At 44.6% G+C, this 22467-nt stretch overlaps 1 protein-coding gene across 3 annotated transcripts in view; it reads right to left on the bottom strand.

Annotated features, from left to right (window-relative positions):
• Positions 1–3540: 3540 nt before the first annotated feature.
• Csnk2a2 (casein kinase 2 alpha 2) overlaps positions 3541–22467 on the bottom strand; it is a 39163-nt gene continuing 20236 nt past the window's right edge. For all 3 annotated transcript variants that reach the window (XM_032888208.1, XM_032888207.1, XM_032888206.1), the window contains 8 exons: positions 20710–20769; positions 15845–15928; positions 15057–15167; positions 14468–14569; positions 12139–12239; positions 10779–10927; positions 8960–9053; positions 3541–3987 (listed from right to left, as the gene is read on the bottom strand). In XM_032888208.1, the coding sequence (XP_032744099.1) occupies positions 8977–9053; positions 10779–10927; positions 12139–12239; positions 14468–14569; positions 15057–15167; positions 15845–15928; positions 20710–20769 (684 nt within the window). In that variant the 3' untranslated portion in view covers positions 3541–3987; positions 8960–8976. The remainder of the gene's footprint in view (positions 3988–8959; positions 9054–10778; positions 10928–12138; positions 12240–14467; positions 14570–15056; positions 15168–15844; positions 15929–20709; positions 20770–22467) is intronic.

Raw genomic sequence — 22467 nt, forward strand, 5'->3', positions numbered from 1 at the left:
CTATTAAGTTTTTAATTTATTGACCCACGGAAGCTTAGTCGAAGGTGTTAGTATCACACCACACCTGGTTTGTAGCTATAAAACAATTATAATTGATCATCCTGACACAGCTATAGAGGGCTGGGGACATGACCCAGTTGGTAGAGTGCTTTCTGTCCATGGATAAGGGCTTGAGTTTGGGCCCCTAAAATTCACATTTAAAAAAAAAAGAGTTGGGTGTTAGTGGGACACACATGTAATTCTAATCGGGTGGTGGAGACAGGGGGATCCCTGGGGCTCGAAGCCCAGCCAGCGTAGCCAAATAAGGAAGCTCTAGGTTCAGTGAGAGGACCTGGGACAAAAATAAGATGGAGAGATGGCTCAGTGGTTAGAAGCACTGACTGCTCTTCCAGAGGTCCTGAGTCCAATTCCCAGCAACCACATGGTGGCTTACACCATCTGTAATGGGATCCTCTGATGCCATCATTTAAAAAAAAAAAAAGGTGATGAGTTCCTGAGGAAAACCCTGTACAATGTCCTCCACACATACACAGACTCGTACATACATGTATGTGCATACCTATACATGCATGACACAAACTGGGTTTTAAATGTATAGATTTAATAACAAAGGCATCACTTAAAGCATTAGCATCTTTTCAGTGCTCAAGGTCCTGGTCATCAGTGAAACAGGAGGTATTCAGGTCAACTCAGCCTTGGCAGCCATAGGGAGGTATGACTGGCATTACCCCCAACCGGATCCCCTTTCTTTGGCACAGCAGTGAGATGCACAGGTATGCCGGTTAGCCAGAACAAAACCACGGGTGTGTCCTGAACACGGAAAGCATTCAGCTGGCGGGTGAAGGACAGGGACCTGGGCCACTGCAGAAGCTCCTAGAGTGTGGAGGTCAAGTGGAAGGAACTCTGTTGGGTCTCTGCATGTGATGTTTAAAAATGCTTACAAGTGGGCTGGAGAGATGGCTCAGCGGTTAAGAGCACCCGACTGCTCTTCCAGAGGTCATGAGTTCAATTCCCAGCAACCACATGGTGGCTCACAACCATCTGTAATGGGATCTGATGCCCTCTTCTGGTGTGTCTGAAGACAGTTACAGTGAATTCATACATGAAATAAATAGATAAATCAAAAAATGCTTACAAGTTTATTATCAGGAAGATGAGCTCTTTTGGATGGATAGCTTTGACAAAGGCCGCATGTGACCTCACATTTATGCTGCAGTACCCCGAAAGGGTGTCATGCTAACACCCTGGTGCTACACTATACTCAGACAACCGAGATCTGCTCTGCATCCTCCTTAAACAGCATCATTCAGGAGGCAGCCTTTGAGTCTGGCTTCTTAGCAAAACGCATGTGAGAGGCAGCTTTTGTTAACAGCCCTGGAAACTGCATTCTGGGAAGAACAGTCCATCCTTTCTACCTCCTGGCCATCTGGTCATGTTGGTCCTCCCCACCCTCCTCCACCCCGACCCCAGCCCATCGTGCATGCGCACATATAATACAAATTTTGAAAGGGAAAGCTGAAGTCCTTTAAACCCCTTTAAAAAGTGATTTTTATCCTATATACACCCCACCTACAATGTGGAGCAAAGGTGCTCACTTAGCGATTCTGAACAACTGGAAACAGCCAGCGTCTCTGAAGGAACTGCTTTAACTCTGGCACAGCACACAGTGGAACACCGTGTAGCCATGGAAACAGACGAGGCAGACGTATGCATGCTGACTCGGAGTTTTACTGTCAACTGGAAACACTGGAGAAAACAAATCATTCTTTTTACATTCGCATCCCATGAAAGTCACTGTAAATTTAGATGACAATAAGGGTTTATAGAAACAAATGAAAAAACAAAAAACAAAAAACAACAGATCAGACTGGGCAACAGCATGGCTTGGAGGGGTTTTAACTATAACTCTCGATAACATTTGAACTTTTTTCTTTTTTAACTACAAGCAGTCAGAAAAGACATTCAGGACTAATGAAGTTGCAAGGGTTCTCTTACAACCATGTGTGCTGTGGATGGGCTCGGGTTCTCAGGTTAGTAGGGTCCAGGTGCTCTCCTCAAAGTCAAAACCAAGTGAAAACTCCCCCTCCCCTCCCCTCCGCTCCCTTCCCCTTCCGTCTTTTCCTTTCCTGCCACCCACAAAACCCAAGAGTATCTATCTGATAGGCCTGGGATTTCTGAAAAGTATGACTTCCACGGTGGGAAACGAAGAACTGGGTTAAAAAGCAGGAAAAGCCCAAGGACTAAGTTAACCTTCCTAGTTCTTTATGAGCACTGCTGGATCTCCACACCCGTCTGTCCAGCACAGAGACCCTCCACATCTGCACAGGGCCTGGTCTGTGCACAGGTCTGTGGAGGAAGCACGTACCCACTGTGTACATCCTCAAGAACACTGAATGAGCTACTAATGCTGGACTTTCTAGAGCCTTGCATTGACAAGGCTCCCTGGAGACAGCTTGAGAACAGTAAGCCAGGGTAGGGTTAGACCCAAAGGCAAGGCATGCACCTTTAATCCCAGCACTCCAGAGGCAGACTGGTCTAGAGTGAGTCCCAGGTTAGTCAAGGTTACAGAGAAACCCTGCCTCAAGCAAGCAAACAAAAAGAAACCAAGGCAAGGTGCTTGTAGCCCATTGGCTTTTTGGTCTATGGTCAGTGGTCTGGAGGGTACTTGCTGGTGTCCACTGGAGGGTGGGGTGGGGTATGTTTTCACACCAGGTAAGCTGACTGGATCTGATGGAAATGCGTTCAAAGGGCACTGACACCATGGTGGCCCTGAAGGGGCCCGTTATTTCCTTCCCACATAATCACTTTAATTCACACTCAGAGTCACATGGCATTCAGAACCAGTGGCAGATGAGTCCAGAGACAGTGGCCCTTTGAGGAGCAAGCTGGCACCCAAACCTGCTAGGGCCTCTGTGCTCCATAGGCAGTGTGAGAATGGCCAGTGGCTAGCTGACCCCCAGCTGTGTTTACACCACCTGCACAGCCGTGCTGGGATCAATCCTCTGAGGACATTGAAAGGGCTCTGTAAACTGGCAGTTTCCTGTTAACGGCTTCCGCATGCACACATGTGAGAATTGCTCTCCTCTATCTTTCCAGGGAGTATGAGGGCAGGATGAGCAGTAGCTGTGGCTTGATCCCTCCTTCCCATTGGTTAGATTTCAACCTGCCTCCAGGACTAAGGCATTTCTTCAGAAGGGAGTAGGCGTAACTGAGTAATAGGAAATGTTGAGGCATGAGCAAAGAAACTGCAAAGGGCAGCTTACAGCATTCTCCTGAAGTCACCATGGGGGCATTTATCCCCCTCAAATACTGAGCCACTCATTTGGAAGAGGTAAGGGTGGACACACGATGGGGACTGCAGTCAAGACACGGGCAGCTCTCCCAGCCTATGTAGACGCCAGACTGTTCACTCTGTCTGACAACATGCCATCCTGGCCCTGCTTCCCTCTAGAACTTGGCACAAGTGCACTGATGACTCAGTCCTCTCTGTCCACAGGTCTTGGTCAATGGCCCCTTCCACACTGAATACGCTCCATCCACTTCTTTTAAAACGTTTTATTCAATAATATATATACTTTTAAAATAATATGTAACTGCCCACCATGCCATACACTGCCCCCATCCCATTTGTGGAGTCTGTGGTCAGCTAGTCCTTGGGGTTTGCTGGAGCAACAGGCAGCCACGGGATGGGTCGAGGGCACGGAGAGCAATAGTAACCAACAACCATTTTTGCATACCCTTCACATTTCCCATGCTTTCTGGGTCAGGAGGAAGTCAACAGGAAGCCAAAGGCATGTGAACCTTTTACATTCGGAAGTGAGGTCTGATTTACGGTGGTGGGCTGCCCTTCGGGTGGTCTAGTTCCTGTTCGCCAAGCCTGCCACCATTTTGTGTCTGCTCTCGGGACGTGATCTCGCTACACGCGTTAAGACGTTTTGATTTGGTTCTTGTTCTGCTTATGGAAAAGTGGGAGGAACCGCAACAGACCTGGGGAGAGACGGGAGGAGGGGAAAGAGGGCATTAATCAATCTGAGCCAGAGTGAGGTAGGCCACTTGGGACAGGGCTGGGGACAAGATGTAAGCTTGTCTTCTCCACGACACTTGATGGGACACTCACAGCATGAGCCCAGGCCTTGAAGTATCCTCTTCCTGTTCTTTGACCCCCAACAAAGGTAGCCATCGGCCTGACCTTCTGAGAGAAACTCTGGCCACATGTCACAATCTATTCTGCCCTGTCCTTCAAGTGTAGGTGCTTAGGCAGATGCCTTGTGACCATCCTGCAAGCCAGACAACAGATCCAGCCCATTTCTCAGATCTGACACATTTACCAAGGAGGTCTTGAGTTTTGGAATCAGAGGACTTGGTATTTGTTCAGGGAAAAAGGCCACTACCATTGTAGGCTGCAAGTGGGCTCAAATTTTCAACTGGGTTCTGCAAACAACCAAGCTGTCCAGCCTGGTCTCCTCCATACCCATCGTGGTAAAGTGAGTGGTTGAGAGGCCAGTGACAGGATTTTATTGATCACAATGTAGAAGGCACTTGGCATCTAGTAAGCTGTCTCAGTTACTTTGGGGAAAGGGTTCTTTCCACTGCTTAAAAGTCACAAGGCTGCCCACGCATGTTAAGAAATTACACTGCCTTCAAACTCTTCAGCTCTTCTCCAATCAAGGGGGATCAGTTAGGGAAAAGAACTACATCACGGAAGACCTGTACCATCAGCCACATGACAGCAGGCACACACACCCACCTGTGTGCTGCACGTAGTGGTGGAAAGGGACTTCTACAAATGCCTGAGCTCAGGGCCCAAGGTTAGTCATCAAGCTACTTCTGAGAAGCAGGGGTCTTGAGTGATGCCACTAGTTTCACTCCTAAAGAAATCTCCACACCGAAGTGAATGCTTCAGCCACCACAGGTCTTCAAAGCTCCGAGTTTATGGCCCACCCCACACCCCAAGTGCAAGCTAAGGTCTGAAGCAACTGTCTGTCTCCTAGTTGAGAAGGTCAGGAATTGTCAACATAAATTTTATTTATTTAAACAGAATTCGACATGGCACCACATCAGTCATCCAGGACTACACTGAGGAACTGGGTTTGTAGTGTTCTTTTGGAAAAAGACCACAACACAGGCAGTGTTTTTTCCTGCAAACAGAAGGCTCCTTGGTTCTTGAAGGCTATCCAAACTTGCCATGTCCCCAATTCATCATTCACAGCAAGAAGAGCCACCAGGTGGAAAAACCGTTAATTTATTGATTCAAAGTTTGTTTTTTCTTTTAAAAAGTCCCCAATACATGCAGTTCAGGGTCAAGTGTCACATTTGTAGCACATGTTGGTCGACACAAAAGTATGCGTCTGTTGTATAATCCGACCTTGCTAGGTTCTACAACCGAGAACGCCCACATGGCGGCAAAAGCAAGCACTCTTGGCCACTCCCTTCCCCACTGTCCACCGGTGGGGCTTGTTTTTAAAGGCAGAACACAGTTTAATTTATTGAGCTCCCTGACAAACTCAGGTTCTTGTGTGCCTAAGAGACCTGCTTGCTTTTGCTTTCAGAAGGGCTGGCATTTGCAATCACCTCTCCCCAGCTCTTATCTAGTAACTTGTGGGCAGGAGACTGTCCTCTGTGCGTGTCTGGGAACCTAACATGGTGTTGACAGAAAGTTAACTGGGCTCCTATATTAATATTTCTCTCAGTGCACATATAAACTCTATCCTTCCTGTGCCCCAAGTAGCTCTGCTGACACATTCACATGCTCCTGGAGACCTAAGTTGTTTCCCTGAGGTCCCTGGTAACCTCTCAAGGGCCACTGGACCCAAGCCAGGGGCACTGTCCAGGCATTTGCAGCAGGAACTTAGTGTCCCCTAGTATCATACTTGGAAGTATGAGCTCTTCAAGACCCACCTTTACGACATTTTTCTTACTGGATCTTTTCTTTCACTGTCCCCAACAGCCACCTTCTCTAAACTTCAAGGACTCCCAGCTCCATTCTCTCAATAGTTAGACTGAGAGTCCCCTCTTTCCCACTAGGAAACCCATGTGCCTGAGGCATGGCCATGTTAGGGTAAGGTCCACAAGACCTGGCTGGACACTCTGCTCTTCCAGATCAAGCCTCAGTAAAACACGCCCTCATTCCATGGCAGTGGCTTCTACCAGCCACCTACAAGGACAGGAGCAGGTCGGCTGACAGGAGTCTGAAAAGAACAAACTGTCCCCAACACACTTATTCTCAGAATGGCTTTTAGTCCAGGAACCTTGCGGTCACTCTGTGGATGCCAAGGAGACTGATTTGAACGCAGCCCTGGAGCTGCCTGTCATCACACCAGGGGCACGCTCTTCAACACAGGCATACCTGAGATGACAGTGCAACAATACCCTGCTCCCCACAGGTCTCTGTGGGGTATTTTTGCTTTTCATTAGGAAATAATTAAGTCCTTGTCATAGGCACTTTTAATCTGTAATAAGGTAATGAAACGAACAAAAGAGAATTACTGAGATGAGCTTAAAAAAAAATTCACTGAAAATTTACTAGCTTAGTCTGAATAGAACGGATCCCACCCCTACTCACACACACTCTTTAAAACCCAGGTACTATCTCCAGGGGGATGGACCAAGGTGTACCTGGTCCACCAAGGTAGGTTTGGAGACAGGTCAAAGAGGCCCACTAGATACTGCGGTTTGGGCAAGGCCAGCCTAAGCATCAAGTACAGGCTCAGAGGGAGTAATAAGCATTTCAAGCCCAAGGTGGGAGAGAGGTGAAATGCTGTCACTGCTGCAAACATGTCCTGCTGGGCTGTCACTCACAGACCTCACTCCCAGAGTATGTCAAGGGGGTGGGGAGAGGAACGTGGCCAACCTCTCTTCCCAGATGTTTGGACTGTCTCTGGAGGACCTAGGGCAAAAAGGTGGGAATACTGCTCAATTGAGGCCCTCCAACAAGCTCTTGAACAACTTAGAGAAGAAGGAAGCTTGGGTAATCAAGGAGATGGTGTCGGAGAACAGAAAAGGAACCCCTAACCACCAAGGATCCGGGCTCCTGTGATGGCACATGACAACCCCCATACTAATCCCCATTATATGTCAACACAGGCCATGTCTCTCTCAGCCATGCTGTTTCCAATTCTCAGGAAGAACAAATATATACATGGAAACACAGAGGTGCAACATGAGAAGGCAGGAGCTCTATGGAAAACCTTAACTGAATGTATGTCCTGGTTTATAAAGGATCTTAAAGAAGATTTTGAAAACTTTATTTATTGTGTGTAACATGTGACAGCACAGGTGTGGGGAGAGGACAGCTCATGGGAGTAGGTTCCCCTACGTCAGGTCATCAGCGCTGGCAGCAAATGCCGAGATCTTACTCTAATTATAAACTCAACTCCATACTATCAAGAGAAGAGTTACATTTGCTTTTTAAGTTCCCACAGACCAAACGACAAAATAGAATCTGCATTTAGAAATGGACCTGTTACCAATACCAATACAAGTTTATTGGAATTTGGAATGTAAACAGATGTTTCAAACAAACAATCTAACCTTATAAAAATGTATGGCATTATGAAATAGTCACTGAAGAGACCCTAAGTGTGATGTGGAGGATGTCTCAAGCATGTTAGGTCCCCAGTGCTGAGGCGTGACTGTAGCCAAGGAGGGGACTAGCTGGCGAACCATGTCAGTGACCAATCCCATGAATGAAATCAGCCCTATTTAAAAAACAAAACAAAACAAAACCAAAACACAGTTTAGCTTTTGCTAACATAAGGGTTAGCACATGGATCTAAAGCTTTGACACTTGCTCCAGGAGCCCCACTTCCTCCCGCAAGCCATGGCCAGCCCTCTCCAGCCAGCTGCAGGAGTCACAGGACGGCCTTACCCACAAGCCAGCACCTGCATGCAAGAGACTTCTTTGCCATCGCATTCATGTATGACCTATCAGAGCTGTAAATGCCCATCATCCTGACTGCAGCCAGATCTGTTTGTCACAGGTTAAACGGAGGGAAGATGGCGTGTGTCTTTTTGCACCTGTGAGGGCTTTCCTGAACAAATCCTAACAGAACAGTTTCCTCCATCTTTGAGCTGCCTGAAGACTAACTTCCAGCTGTAGCTATGGTTGTGAACAAAGACAGTCTTTGTATTAAAGTGTGCATTAAGGTAGAGCCCTCACAAAGATGAGCTGAGAAACTGTGAGGTTTTCCATTGAGGGGGAAAAAAAGCTAAAAAGAAGAAAAAAAAAGGCAACAAGATTTAAGAGTTAGGCAAATCAATAAAGGTGAGCCCCAAGTTATGCACACAGCATGTAACATCTAATGAGCCTGGGACCTGTACATGGCATCTCGAGATTTATAGTGCCATCTTCTGACACCAAAGAGGACATGGCGAGAGCAATGGCAGTTTGCTTCCAAATGAATACACTTAGAAGAAAACTGCAGGAATGAGGTACATTTCCTGGAGAGCTCGTGTCATAAAAAAATACAGAACACATGAATTTGTAAAAGAGCTTAAAAAAAATACTGTCACTGTTTTAATCCTTTTTTTTTCTTTGTAAATGAGGCTGGTGTGTCAGAATAGACTGCTGACTTTTGCTAAAACTTGAGCCTGAATTCTCATAGAAGAAAATCAGACCACAATGGAATAGATAGGAAGTCAGATATCAGAGCTTGTTGACCGAACAGGTTAATTCAACAGTGGTATCCTGTTAAACGCAGGTACGTGTACAACAACTCCGAGCTTCTCATCTCCCATGCATTCCAAAGGGAGAGTCCCTCAGATCCTGAACCATGCGCTCTGCCACACTGCACAGCGCAGCGCCCTGCAGACTACTGGGGAGTTCCTGCTTTGACAGACTTAGGTCTTTACTCTTCTTTGCCTTTAGAAGGAAGGATTAGAATCTCTGTTTATCACACTGCAGTTTCCTTCAAGTTTGTTTGGTGGTTGGTTTTATGGGCAAGCATCAGTGCCGCATTACCGTCGATTCCCCAGGCTTCATCGTGCTGCGGTGAGACTACTGGAAAGCACGGTGTTCTCAGCACAAGGCTGGGACTGCTCCTTCACCACCGGGTCTGCAAGAGAGGAGCACAAGTTTCCCACATGAGCACGGGCACTGAGGTTACAGAGAGAACACCATAGCCAACTGCCTTTCTTTTTCCACAGTATCAAGACAGACACATTTATGTGGGACCCGGGTTATAAACAAAACAAAACAAAACCAGGCACCAAGCCAGATCAGGAAATAGTTCCTTATTTTCCCCCCTCAGAGCAGGGTCTAGAACCCAGTTTCACACACGCTATGGCAATCAATCTACCACCAAGTCACCTCCTCAACTCCCACCAAACATTTGATTTTGGAATGAAGTTTTACAAGGTGCTCAGAGAAGCCCTGAACTCACTCTTCTTCACCCCGATGATCCTCCAGCTTAGCCACGGTGGCCTCATGCCCACTGGGGAATTTTTTTCTAGGTAATTTTTCTATTTCCTTAGAATATAGACCCAACTGCTAAAAAAGCACAGAAATCCTAACTTAGCACTGTTCAAATCTATACCAATTCCTCCTTGAGTACCAGTGTCAAACTTGCCTTCATTCTTTAAAGCACACAGTGACAAGCACGTGTGAAAAGGTGAATGAAAGAGCCAATGGCAGCCACTGTAAGGAGCAGTCAAATACTGAGCTTATTTAATCAATAATGAATTATGTGGATGGAACCTTCATCAGGTTGTTTTCATTATTATTTCTGAGACAGATCTCACTACATACCTTAGATGGCCTCAAATGTACAGTCTTCATGCATATGCGTGCCTTATGAGTTTACATTAGTATTGTTTTCTGTTTCATTGTTTCTGTTTGAGTCAGGTTTTCTGTGTGTAGCCCTGGCTGACTATACTGGAACTCACTTTGTAGTTCAGACTGGCCTTGAACTCAGGGATCCACCTGCCTCTCGAGTTCTGGGATTACCTGACTATTTAAATAAAGACAGACCTCAAAGATCTGACTACCTCCTGAACGGCCAACTTAAAGGTGTGTGCCACCACTCCGGGCTATACCAATAATACCAATATCCTTAAAGTGGCCAACCCCACAGGGTAAAAGCAGCTCTGTGTTGGAAATTAGAAAGCAGACAATTGAATGTTGCCTGTCTTCAGCCATAGAAGGCTAAAAGAGAAGACCCTGTATATTTTTTGTCACCTTAAACTTCTGCTGTAAATTTGAAACTGTAGCAACATATTCTTCGTGTTAGTTATTATTAGGAATTAGTTAACTCCAGAGGTAAAAAGGAAAAGAACACATAGTAGTCAAACAACACACAGAAGCCTTACAGGACAGAGTTCATCTTGATTCAGAGAGAACTAAGTCTACTCAACTTCATCTCTCTCAGCCTCTTCCATGACCAGACTCAGCTACCTCTTCAAGTACATGGGCAAGGTGTGTGTGAAATTTCAATGGGGAGAACTACTAACACTCAAACCATAAGCAGGTCCAGAAGGAGCACGCACGCTGTATGGGAGATGTCAAAGGTCGGAGTCCAGTTGTCACACCTGCTGTTCCCTCACCTCAGAGCCCTCTTATTCACACACTGCTTCCTTTAGAAGCACATGGGGGGCAATGGCTGGAGAGATGGCTCAGAGGTTAAAACCACCGACTGCTTTCCAGAGGTTCTGAGTTCAATTTCCAGCAACCACATGGCTCACAACCATCAGTAATGAGCTCTGACACCTCTTCTTGTGTGCATGAAGATAGCTACAGTGTACTTTCATACATAATAATTCTTAAAAACAAAACACAAACTCACAGAAGTACGGGTGCTCCATGGCCTCTTTGGCGGTCAATCTCTGTTGATGGTCGTACCGCAGGAGCTTGTCAAGAAGATCTAGGGCCTCGGGGCTGACGAGGTGTCTGTTCTCACTATGGATAAAGTTTTCCCAGCGCTTCCGTGAATGCCTAAGAAAAACAGTGTATCATTACTATTCTGAGACTAAACTACACAAAAAATTCTCCCCTACTAGACCCAACCCCAGTGACTCCTTAGACCAGTGTGAAGTAGCTGAAGCTCATTCTTGGAGGCACCCACTTCACATAACCGACGCTTCCTCAACCCCCACACCCAGTTATAACCACGATGTACTGACACCAAACTGCTCAATCATTAGATAAACAGAATTTGTTTAAAACTTCTACATCTGAGTGAGAATTGGTTCAATCTTTCTGGATTATTCTTATGGCCTGGTTTTTTCACCATGAGTGCAGCCTGGTGGACAGAATGAGAGAGTTGGCTCTAGAAACAAGTAGTTTTCTATAATAATGTGTGAAGACGCCAGGCAAGCATTTCCTTATAGCTGCAGTGGGGCTGGCCATGGTGGTGCACATCTGCAATAGCACTCAGCCTGAGGCCAGCCAGGGCTGTGCAGGAAGACCTTGTCAAACCAACAAAACTCTAAACCACACGATCTACTGTACCTGAAAACTCAGTATCCTTAGTATTTATTGTAAAACTTAATTCAGAAAATCAGCTATTCATTTCTTATTCAAAGAAACATAGTTTTCCCAGATTTGTCGCCAAAATAAATATATTCAGGGCTGGGGAGATGGCGTCAGCTCCTCTAGAGGTTGAGTTCAATTTCTGACAATCACATGGTGGCTCACACCCACCCCTCACTCCAGTTTCAGAAAACCCTATTGTGACTCTGCAGTCATCAATACACACATGGTATATACACGTAAACAGATAAAACACGCTTACATATAAACCAGAAAGAAGTAATTTAAAAAATTTTTAAGTACATGCTTTAACCAGAGTAACATTTTTTCCCCTGTAACATTATGATTTTGTCTTCTATTTATTTCCACAGGATCTCATGATTGTCAGGCTGGCTTCAAGTTCAATGATCCTCCTGCCTCAGCCTTCCAGGTGTTGTGATTAGAGATTTCCATGTCTACACATGGCTTGTCTTCCATTTCTTAGTAGGAGTCCTAGCACTTAGAAGGCTAAGGCAGGTAGATCTCTGTGAGTTGAAGACTAGCTCTGGTCTACATAGCAACCAACATCAATATTGATGTTAGAAAAGGGAAAAGAAAATGGATTTTATCTAACATTCCAACAAGGTGCATCCTTCCTTCCTCCCCGTTCCCTGACCCCTTCTCTTTTTACTTACTGTCCCAGGATATCATTGAAGTGTGGGTCTAGGTCTATGTGGTACTTCTTCAGATACCCATACAGGTCATCTGTCCCCAGAACCTTGGCAATTCGAACAAGCTGAAACACAAAACAAACTGACCAAACCGCCAACCACAGGGCTTTCTGTGAGCCTTTAGAGAGCACTGAGCCGGACCTGGGAATCAGGAGATTCCATGTTACTCAGATCTTTAGGAACTTAACAGAGACCTGAGTCTAAGATAAACAAAAAACTTAAGGACACAAGTCTCACATGAATCCAAGTTTCTAAGCTGCTTGTAAAGGGTTGACGTATTTAGATACTAGTATCTTTGGGGACATTGTTATGTGATGACAAGAATCTGATTTTGTTAGACAAAGAGGTGCTGTGGGTTGTCATAGGGACAGGTTATCACATTACACAGCCATATCTGATGTGGGTAGAAACCCTTATGATTAATGCAAATTGAAGCTGTAATTTTACAGATATATAATTTATAGATTGATACAGAGTTAAAGTTTTCACTGATGTAAATTTATTATATTGATGCAAGACTTAAAATTAATATTGTTACTCTTTGACAGGCATTAAGCCTGTACAACTCTTCAAAGAACACAGAGCTTGGACCCAGTCCTGCTAACAGCCGTTACAAACTGTTGCGGATGACTAAGTAACACGAGTGAAGGGCCAGAATGTAAACTCATGATTATATTATATTCTGACTTAATTATAATAAAGTGTTTTTAATTTACTCAAGAATAATTAAGAAATTACTAAAAATAATTAAGGTTTAACAATTCAAATATACTTTACATCGTCTTCAAAGATGTCAAAAATCCACAGAATCTGACATTTAAAGCTATTTCATTATCAAAGATCATTTGACTAGAAACACATCTGCTCCTGACAGCACCCTTTCTTGGTTAAAAGAAGAAACTGAGCATCATTGGAGTTGCTCTAGTTGTGGCGAGACAGCCACTGGGCAAAAATTGCCTCAATTCATCTACAGACAAAAATACTGTCCAGGGAAAGGACACACTAACAATAGTCAACTGAGAGCTCTGCCAAGACAGGGTGAGCAGTCCTTCCTACTCCTGCTTTACAAAGTTCTGTCAGGGTGAGCAGTCCTTCCTACTCCTGCTTTACAAAGGTCTGTCAGGGTGAGCAGTCCTTCCTACTTCTGCTTTACAAAGGTCTGTCAGGGTGAGCAGTCCTTCCTAATCCTGCTTTACCAAGGTCTGTCAGGCGATCCTGGCCCAAAGGCTGAAGACTGATGCTCCAACACTTTGAGGAATGAGAAACTGTCCAGGTAGTCGGCTATCTTTACAAATTGGCTAAGTTTCTGGAAACTATGTTTTGTGCTTCCAATATTTTCAGGTAATTATTTAAGTCATTCATGGATTTTTGACAGGGTTGAAGACCAGTTATAGTCTCATAGCAAACTCAAGCTGTTTAACACTAAGAGAGATGATAATAGATTTGAGAGGATGATTTTCAGATTTTCAGACAAGCTAAAAACCAGGACATAATTCAGATATAAAATTGTAAGCTTTTTAAGTTAGGATAGATGGCTTTATCTAAATTGACATATATGACAATTTGGGTGTCAAGTATATCTTGTATTTCATAAATTACATTAATTATACATAATAGTTGTGTTCAATTTTTATCTGCAAAAAAAAAAAAAAAGAGCTTTTTAATTGGCCATAAAGGGAGAAATGTTGTGGGTTGTCCTGGTGCTGTCTGTATTCTGGTGTTAATTCTGCTTTAAGAGAGGCTGCCCCAAGGAGGAGTGGACCACATACTCAGGTGATTTCATGTGAACCTTCTCCCCATTTTAACTGGTCAAATAAAGGATAGAGCCTGTGATTGGGCAGTGGAAGGGAAAGGTGGGGCTGGAGGTTTTAGAGAGGGGGAAGAGAGGAAGGAGAGAAAGAGGAAGAGGAGGTGGAAGGAAGATGGAGCAAAGCCACATGGCCCAGAGAAGTCGTAAGTAGCAAAGGATCTCATAGCTGGGGAACAGAGTGGTGTAGTGGTGGATCTGCCACCCTAGGCGTGCGGCTTATACATTTTGTGACTGAGTTGTGTGTTTTGTGCATGGGCTTGTTGGGGTTGGGGATTTACTGCAACAAAGAGGTACCGTACTTCTTAGACCCATCTTGAAGGTTCAGCATGGATAACAAATGTCTGCACACTTTAGGATCTCGTACAAACAGACAAAATTCTGAACAACTCATCAGTTTACACAGTAGCCATATATAATGAGTGACACTCATGGCTCATGTTATTTCTCAGCATTTGTGACATAACAGTGACCAAATCTGCTCACCTGGTCATAGTTGTCCTGCCCATGGAAGAATGGCTCCTTTCGGAATATCATGCTTGCTAACATACAGCCCAAGCTCCACATATCCAAGCTGTAATCATACATCTGAAGGCAGTAAGAATGGTTGATTAGTCAAGGATGGTTAGAAACCCTTTGTAAGAGTTTCTAGTACCCATCTGACTTCTGAAGATCAGCCCCTATTTCTGAGGCATTAGGGCCTTATACACAAGCTCCACTGTCACCCTTTCTCTTACTATTTTATTACTAAAAGTCACTCCCCCCCCAAAAAGGCAGTAAGAAGTTAAGAGGCTCAGCTGACAGACTAAGTGTCCAAGGCTACCGACCCCAACAACCTAATCCTTCTGCAAAGAACCAACATGGTGGAAAGAACAAACTCCGGCAAGCTGTCTTCTAACCCTCACATGTGGGCTGTAGCACAAGCAAGCTTACACACACACAAAATAATGAAAAAATTTTAATGTAGCTGAGTAGAATAATAACTGGGTTTTGTATGTATCTGCTGCATAGCAGACCAGTAAAATCCCTAAGACAATACAGAAGTAGCTCAGCACAGCTTCCCTGACACGGTCACCTGATAGTCCACAAGGAGCTCTGGTCCCTTGAAGTACCTCGAGGCCACTCGGACATTGTACTCCTGAGCAGGATGGTAGAATTCTGCCAAACCCCAGTCAATCAGCCGGAGCTGTGAGAAAGACAATATAGAACAGACTGTGAAAGGTGCACTTGGAGATGCCCACGCCAGTGACAAGGCCAAGAGCACCACTACACAGGTATTCGACCACCTACAGTATACCCATGGAGACTACACTTCAAAAACTGCAGATGAAATCATTTCTGGAGCAGAGTACTTGGAATGGTTCTGAGTTTTCCCCTTAAGTTACCCTGGTCTTACTCTCTCCAGATCATCAGAGCTCAACCTTGATTCTGGCTCCATGCTACTGACATATGGAACACATTCCCCGTCAATCATAGCTCTTAACATGAGTTGCAGGCAATACTAGAGAGCATGTGCACGCCTCCCTCCAGGCAGAAGCACTGCACACGGCCCTACCTGTGACAGCAGAGTAGAGGGACCCAAGTGTACTTCTTAAGGTTAGCTGGGTGATCGTGAAGAAGTGAAGTAGAAACCACTGTTCTAAGGCCCTCTGAACACTAAAGCCAAAATAAAACCAGTGACTAAAGTCATGGTCACCATGTACTTTCCTGGTAGGAACCAATACAGGAGACTAGAGAAGTCACAGTAATGCAGTCTAAGGAATCAGCATGGTCTACAGACTGCACGGTGTCTACAGATAGCACAATGCTTAGGTCTTCCCTAAGCCTTCAGCAAAGGTTGGTGCTGCCTGGCTGGATTGGTACCTTTTTTTGTTGGTGATCTATCATGACATTGTGAGGTTTCACATCCCTGTGCATGATTCCCTTGCTGTGGCAGTAATCCAGAGCCTAGTAGGTAAGAAAGCACAGAGAAAAAAGTAAGCAAACCCTTTACCACCCCCAATTCAAACACATTATTTGTGACACTTTAACTTGAATATAATCTCAAAAAGGACAGCTTACTGCCTTTAAGAGAGAAAAAAAATGTTCTCTGCGGGCACTACAGCTGGCGCTAGCAGAAAGGGGCATCAATGGCCATGCTGAAGGTGGCCTTAAAACGGAGGGAATGAGAAACCAGAGTGTGGGATTTGAAGAATAACACCCTAATATAACTTTTAACAAGGTAGACTTGAGCATGTGAGTTTTCTTTTTCTTTTTTTTAATTTATTCATTTTTTATATATAAGTACACTGTAGCTGTCTTCAGATATACCAGAAGAGGGCACCGGATCTCTTTACAGATGGTTGTGAGCCACCATGTGGTTGCTGGGAATAGAACTCATGACCTCTGGAAGAGCAGTCGGGTGCTCTTAACCACTGAGCTATCTCTCCAGCCCCCGTGAGTTTTCTAGATTGAGAAGCATTTACATTTTACTTAAATATAAAATTTGAGCCACTTAGCTTTTAAGAACCACCATTACAATTCTGGGAGAAAATTATTTCCTATAATAGAATCAATATAAAAAGCTTTTTCTGTGCTGAGAGCCTGTGATCTTTAGTAAACTGAAAGCCCTGTAACCACTGCTACCAAACTTTAGGACTCTCAGGACCTAATTCCCACGCCAAGTGACATTCAGCCACGGCTGGATGGGCTAACCGATTTAGAGATTTTGTTTTCTGAGGGACGTTCCATGGGACGGTCCTTTGTCCCTTCCTTCACTGGTTTCTGAGACTGAGTAATTGTATAAGCACATTCGTCTGCTGCACTGGGGCTGTTTCTACCGTGGCTGTTGAGAACATGCAGCTGTGAGTGACCATGTGGACATCATCTGGGGGATATGCATCCATTTATCCTGGGTAGATTTTTAGGGGCAGAAGTGCTTTGCTGTATGAGAACTTCACACTTTCTAAGGAGTCGCCTGCTTTCTCAAGTCCAATGCATGTCGGTTCCAGTTTCTCTACACTCTTGCCAACGACTGTCACTTCCTTCTTTAAATAACAGCTATTCAGGTGGGTTAAAGTAGTATCTTAATGTAATGTAGTTCTGATTTGTATTTCCTTATTAGTGAAGAAACAAATTATTTGTCGTGTGTTTATTAGTCAGTCTATATTTATGTTGCCTTTGAAGCAATGCTGATTTAAATCTTTTATCTTTAAATTTGTATTAATGTGCCTTTTCCTTTTTTTTTAAAGATTTATTCATTTATTATATATAAGTACACTGTAGCTGTCTTCAGATACACCAGAAGAGGGCATCAGATCTCTTTACAGATGGTTGTGAGCCACCATGTGGTTGCTGGGAATTGAACTCATGACCTCTGGAAGAGCAGTCGGGTGCTCTTAACAGCCGAGCCATCTCTCCAGCCCCGCCTTTTCCTTTTTAATGCTACACAGCTCTATTCTTTCTGTACCCAGCCAGCCTGGCCTCAGAGTCAATATCCTCCTGGCTCAGACACCTGAGTGTTGGGATTACAGGCACGCTAACCACACCCAGCTTCTCTCTCTCTCTCTTTCTCCCTCTCCTGTCAGAGGCCAGAACATTCTTTTTTTTTTTTGGTTCTTTTTTTCGGAGCTGGGGACCGAACCCAGGGCCTTGCGCTTCCTAGGCAAGCTCTCTACCGCTGAGCTAAATCCCCAACCCCCAGAACATTCTTTACATGAGGGCTTACTCCATACTAAAGAACGTTAGCAGAACACCTGACGCTGACCTACTAGTGTCAACTGAGCCACTCCAGCTATAACCAAAAGTAACTCCAGGTGACATAATCTCCGAAGAAGGAAATACTGGAGGGAGGAGCCTAAAAGCATTTTCTGGCCAGCTATAACTTCTCTACCAGTCTTGCACATCATTTAGGCAGCAAAGTTAACAATCTAGAGTTATAGCTTGTCACCAGCTATGCCAGGCTACTGAGCACGTCATACAGATAACGTAACTCTTAGTTTTGCTTAAGGACATCTGCCTGCAGGCCTTACAATCTAACACCGTGGAAACGGAAGGATGGTTTACTTTACCGATGTAACAAGGTTCTGTGCTCCCGTGCCTTCTTTCAAGTGGTATTTGCTTACCCAGGATTTCCTAGTTCCCACCCAAACCCATCTCTGCAGTTGTCTTACTAAACTAGGGTCCGTGAGGGCACACGGCCCTAAGTCTGAGTCAGATCACACAAAGCCTGGGTCGGGGTAGTCACTGAGCAGTCACCCATGGGCTTCAGTCTCAGTTTCAACTTCATTTTCACTGAGGTTAGATATTTCCTGTTTTATAATAAAAAATGTTGATCTTTTTCACTTTACCTAGTGTTGTCAAAGATCTAATTAAGACGATACCTGGGGTGTGAAAAACACACGATGGAACCAAAGGCTGAGTCAAAAAAAGAGAAAAAAATCAGCAGTTAGTTGTTCTTGGCAGGGTCTGCCGGCCCGGCAGACCATGGGTTTCTAACATGCCTGTATATTCCCTGAGAGTACTTCAGTTTTAAAATCTGCTACAGCTTCTGCTCGCAGACATGAGAGATCTATTTTCAGGTGTCCACTGGGATTCTTTGCCTCATTAGCAGGAAGAGATAGATCACTGCCATCCCTGGACAACAGCATGGCCACCAACACTGAGCTCAGACGTGCTAGGTTTTGTCTTCATCCAGCTTGTGCTGGCTAAAATATACAAGACTGGAAAGCCGACCTAAATGAGCCTTTGTGAGAAGAGCACAGTGGTTCTCCTAGTGCATGCCTGGGACTTTCTGGGAAGACCTCTAGGAAAGGGACAGCTGGATGCTCACAGCACAGCAAACTTCTTCCCACTATACTTTCTCAGGAGAGGTGGCCCAGGTCAAGTGGTTTATCCTTACTGACACAGAGCTCAGCAGACACTAGTGAATCCCAAGCCCAGAATTCTGGCTCTAGTGACAGGCAGATCACTCAGTACAATTCTAAGGAAAACATTTCAGGGAGCAAGATCTGCAAACTTCCACTCCCCCAAGTCTAGCCTTGCCCCCAAACCTGGTATTTTGTTTGAGCAATGCTTTTCAGTTCCCATATAAACCACATCTTGGCAGTTTTCTTAACTGAGGTTCGCAAGCACTGAACTCAAGAGATCCACGTGCCTCTACCTCACAAGTGCTGGGATTAGAGCTGTGAGCCACCATGGCTGGCCAATTCTGCATTTATGACTCACTTCCGGGGAGCTCGCAGTTGTTATCGGTTCTCAGTGATCCATTACCCTAAATGCTCACAGTGCTCTCCTGCAGTGCTCATCAAGACAAACTCGAACACTCACTGTTAACTGATAATGCCTCAATTTTTACAGGACTTGGTATTTGTAAGTCACTTACAAGGTTCACCCAGCACTTCTCCCTTGCTCAAACTAGTCAGTGCTTGAGGTGAGGGACAGATATTCTCATACAAGAAAGAGATGTTAAATGACAGTTTGAAGAAAAAAAGAAGATGAGCTCAAATGTCTGCCACCAATTATGTACACATCCCTCTTCATGGCTTACATCCCATCAAGAAATAGGAACTGCCAGGTGGTGGCAACTAGCTTTGATCCCAGCACTCAGGAGGCAGAGGTGGAGGAAGGCAGATCTCTGAGTTTGAGGATACCCCAGAACACAGTCTACAGGAGGAGCTCCAGGAGAGAAACCCTGCCTTGTTAACTGCACCCCCCAACCCCTGTCACCCCGGAAAAAAAACAAAACAAAACAAAACCCAACCCACGAACACTTTGTACTCATTGAAGTTGAGGGCCAGCTACAGGACGGACTTAGAAGGCTGCACGCTGAAGTTCCCATTCTCGTACTGTTACTTGAAGACAGGATCTCAACTATTCCAGCAACCCCAGCCCATGTCATATAGGTACATGAATGAGCCCAACCCAGACTGTCTCCTTCTCAGTCAGGTAGAGTATCTATCTCCTTCTCGGTCAGGCAGACTATCTCCTTCTCAGTCAGGTAGACTATCTATCTCCTTCTCAGTCAGGCAGACTGTCTCCTTCTCAGTCAGGCAGAGTATCTGTCTCCTTCTCAGTCAGGCAGACTGTCTCCTTCTCAGTCAGGTAGACTGTCTCCTTCTCAGTCAGGTAGACTGTCTCCTTCTCAGTCAGGCAGACTATAGCTATCTCCTTCTCAGTCAGGCTGTCTCCTTCTCAGTCAGGCAGACTGTCTCCTTCTCAGTCAGGTAGACTTGACTCTAAAAAAAAGAAAAATTGCCAGGCCAACTCAAGAAATTATGAGCAACTGAAAAGCCATTTTTTCAAAAGTCTGTCTCCTTCTCAGGGTTGACTATCTATTTAGCTCAGCAGATTGTCTCCTTCTCAGGGCGCTTGCCTTCTCAGCTCAAGGCCCTGGGTTCGGAAAATCCCCAGCTCCGAAAAAAAAAAAAAAAAAAAAGTCTCTACGTCTGCGGCCACTTGTCTTAGAGAAAACTAGGATTAATTAACTGACAAAGAAAAAACCCCGCTGCCAACAAGAGCCACACATGAGGGGTTGTGAGCTTTATATAATGGCCTTGCACCCCTTGATGGCCAATCTTCCAAGTTTTATTGAAAATCTGTGAGGTGTCACAATAGTATTCTCATCACAACTTAAGTCTCACTAAGTTCTCTATTAAGAAATATTCTGCTTGAATTCTCTATACTTCTAAAATCTTCTCAAAAGAACAACAAGCCTGGGGGGAAAAGCACCATTAATAAATGCCACTTACTTTAAGTAGTTCATACATATAAAACCGGATATCAAAGTCAGTCAGGATCTGGTAGAGTTGCTGAAACAGAGTTCAGAAAGCAGAAAGTTAATTTAGTCTGACTGTACTCTGATATTCTAAATACTGGCCTTCCCCTGCAAACTTAGTGCTTAAGTTCCAGACATCCAAGAGTTCACTGCCTGGCCTTGAATGGCACAGACGAGGAGTCCGACACTTCCACTGTCAATGGAGAATTCTGGGAAATACTTCAATGGCCACAGCCACACTGCTGTGAGGTCCACGTTGTTGAACTGTGCACATATTCCACTGCACAGCTAGCAGAGCCCACCCCACACACAGCACATCCGGGAAAACTACGCCAGGGACTGGAAGCAGTGTTAGGGGAATAAAACATTTTGTAAAGAGAAACAGAAGAAAAATGAGACATTTGGAGATGGCAAGACTTTTCAAAAAAAAAAATCTATGCTCTGTTCTCCACCAAACAATTCCAGGCTGAAAAAGATTTCACAGGTAATACCTGACCTTTTTTTTTTTTTTTTTTTAAAAAAAAAAAAAGGGCATTGAAAAAAAAAAAAAAAAAGGACAACAGTGTCAAACATGACTACAAGCCAAGGTAACATACTGATGAAAACTTTCATTACTGGACAATCCAGAGATCCACCCCATGAGTTTGAAATAAATCTCAATGGCTTGGAGAAGAGTACCAGGGCCACTAAAGTACCCCAAGCCCAGTCAGACACTATGCATCACCTTTGATAATCAATTCCAAGTGAGGCTCCTTTCCTGTCAACCTCAGTAGCACTTTCAATAGAAAAGTGAGTTGGAATGGCTTTAGACTTTTACTTTATAGAAAAAAGACTTGCATATCATGGTCCCTTCAAGGAGTACAGAATGAATGTACACTATGGTTCTCTAAGAGGAAAGTAAAACCACTTATTGGCAAAAATGATAATGAAACTAATAAAAAGGGTTTTTTTAGGCACAGAAGAAAAGCCCTCACCCCCAACCCTTTGGTCTTTAGGGAAGAATACCTTGCCCATCCAGCGTAGTAGGAATATGCAGCTCTATTGGCCTCAGCTGCTGGCTCAGGCCCACAAAAGCTGCTGTGTTGCTAGGGCCTCAACCCTGGGCGGCCCTTGACAGTTGAGCTGTGCTCAACCACACTCATTCACCATTTATGCCAGGGACTTTGAGCTTCCTAACCACCAAATCCAAGGTTTTGTCTAACCAGCCTTGTGCTTCAAAGCAGGTATTCTTATCTAGTACGTGGTCACAACTTGCAACCAGGATGTACAGGTCTAAGCTTTAGACACCAACTTGGGTGAGACAGATCCATTGTACAGGCTGTGCTAAAATGAGCCATGAAGTCAATAAATAGCCCACAAAAGAAAAAAGACCAAATTCACAAACTCTCAGAGGGCTAGGTTTTATTTGCAGAAAACCAATGGGCTGTTTTATTTGAACCTTTAATCTATAAAAGGCTTTTCTTCTCTTATCATGTACTATCTATATTAATCATAGTATAAAGGGCCTAAGACATAAAAAAAAAAAAGTCCTTGGGCTGTCACAAAGTATTTCTGATTATTCGAGCCAGTACCAATTTAACTGAATATGAAAGACATTACCTACACAACAGTGCTTGGATTTATTCCATTACAAAGCCCCGAATGGCTAGCCACCACTCACTGTGACCTCCTTTTCCCCCCAGTTCTTGGTGGGAGAAATTTAAGCTCCATCTGGGCCAAGTAACCACCTGGG

The sequence above is a fragment of the Rattus rattus genome, chromosome 17 (genome assembly GCF_011064425.1).
Source record: "Rattus rattus isolate New Zealand chromosome 17, Rrattus_CSIRO_v1, whole genome shotgun sequence".
In the NCBI taxonomy this organism is placed as follows: Eukaryota; Metazoa; Chordata; class Mammalia; order Rodentia; family Muridae; genus Rattus; species Rattus rattus.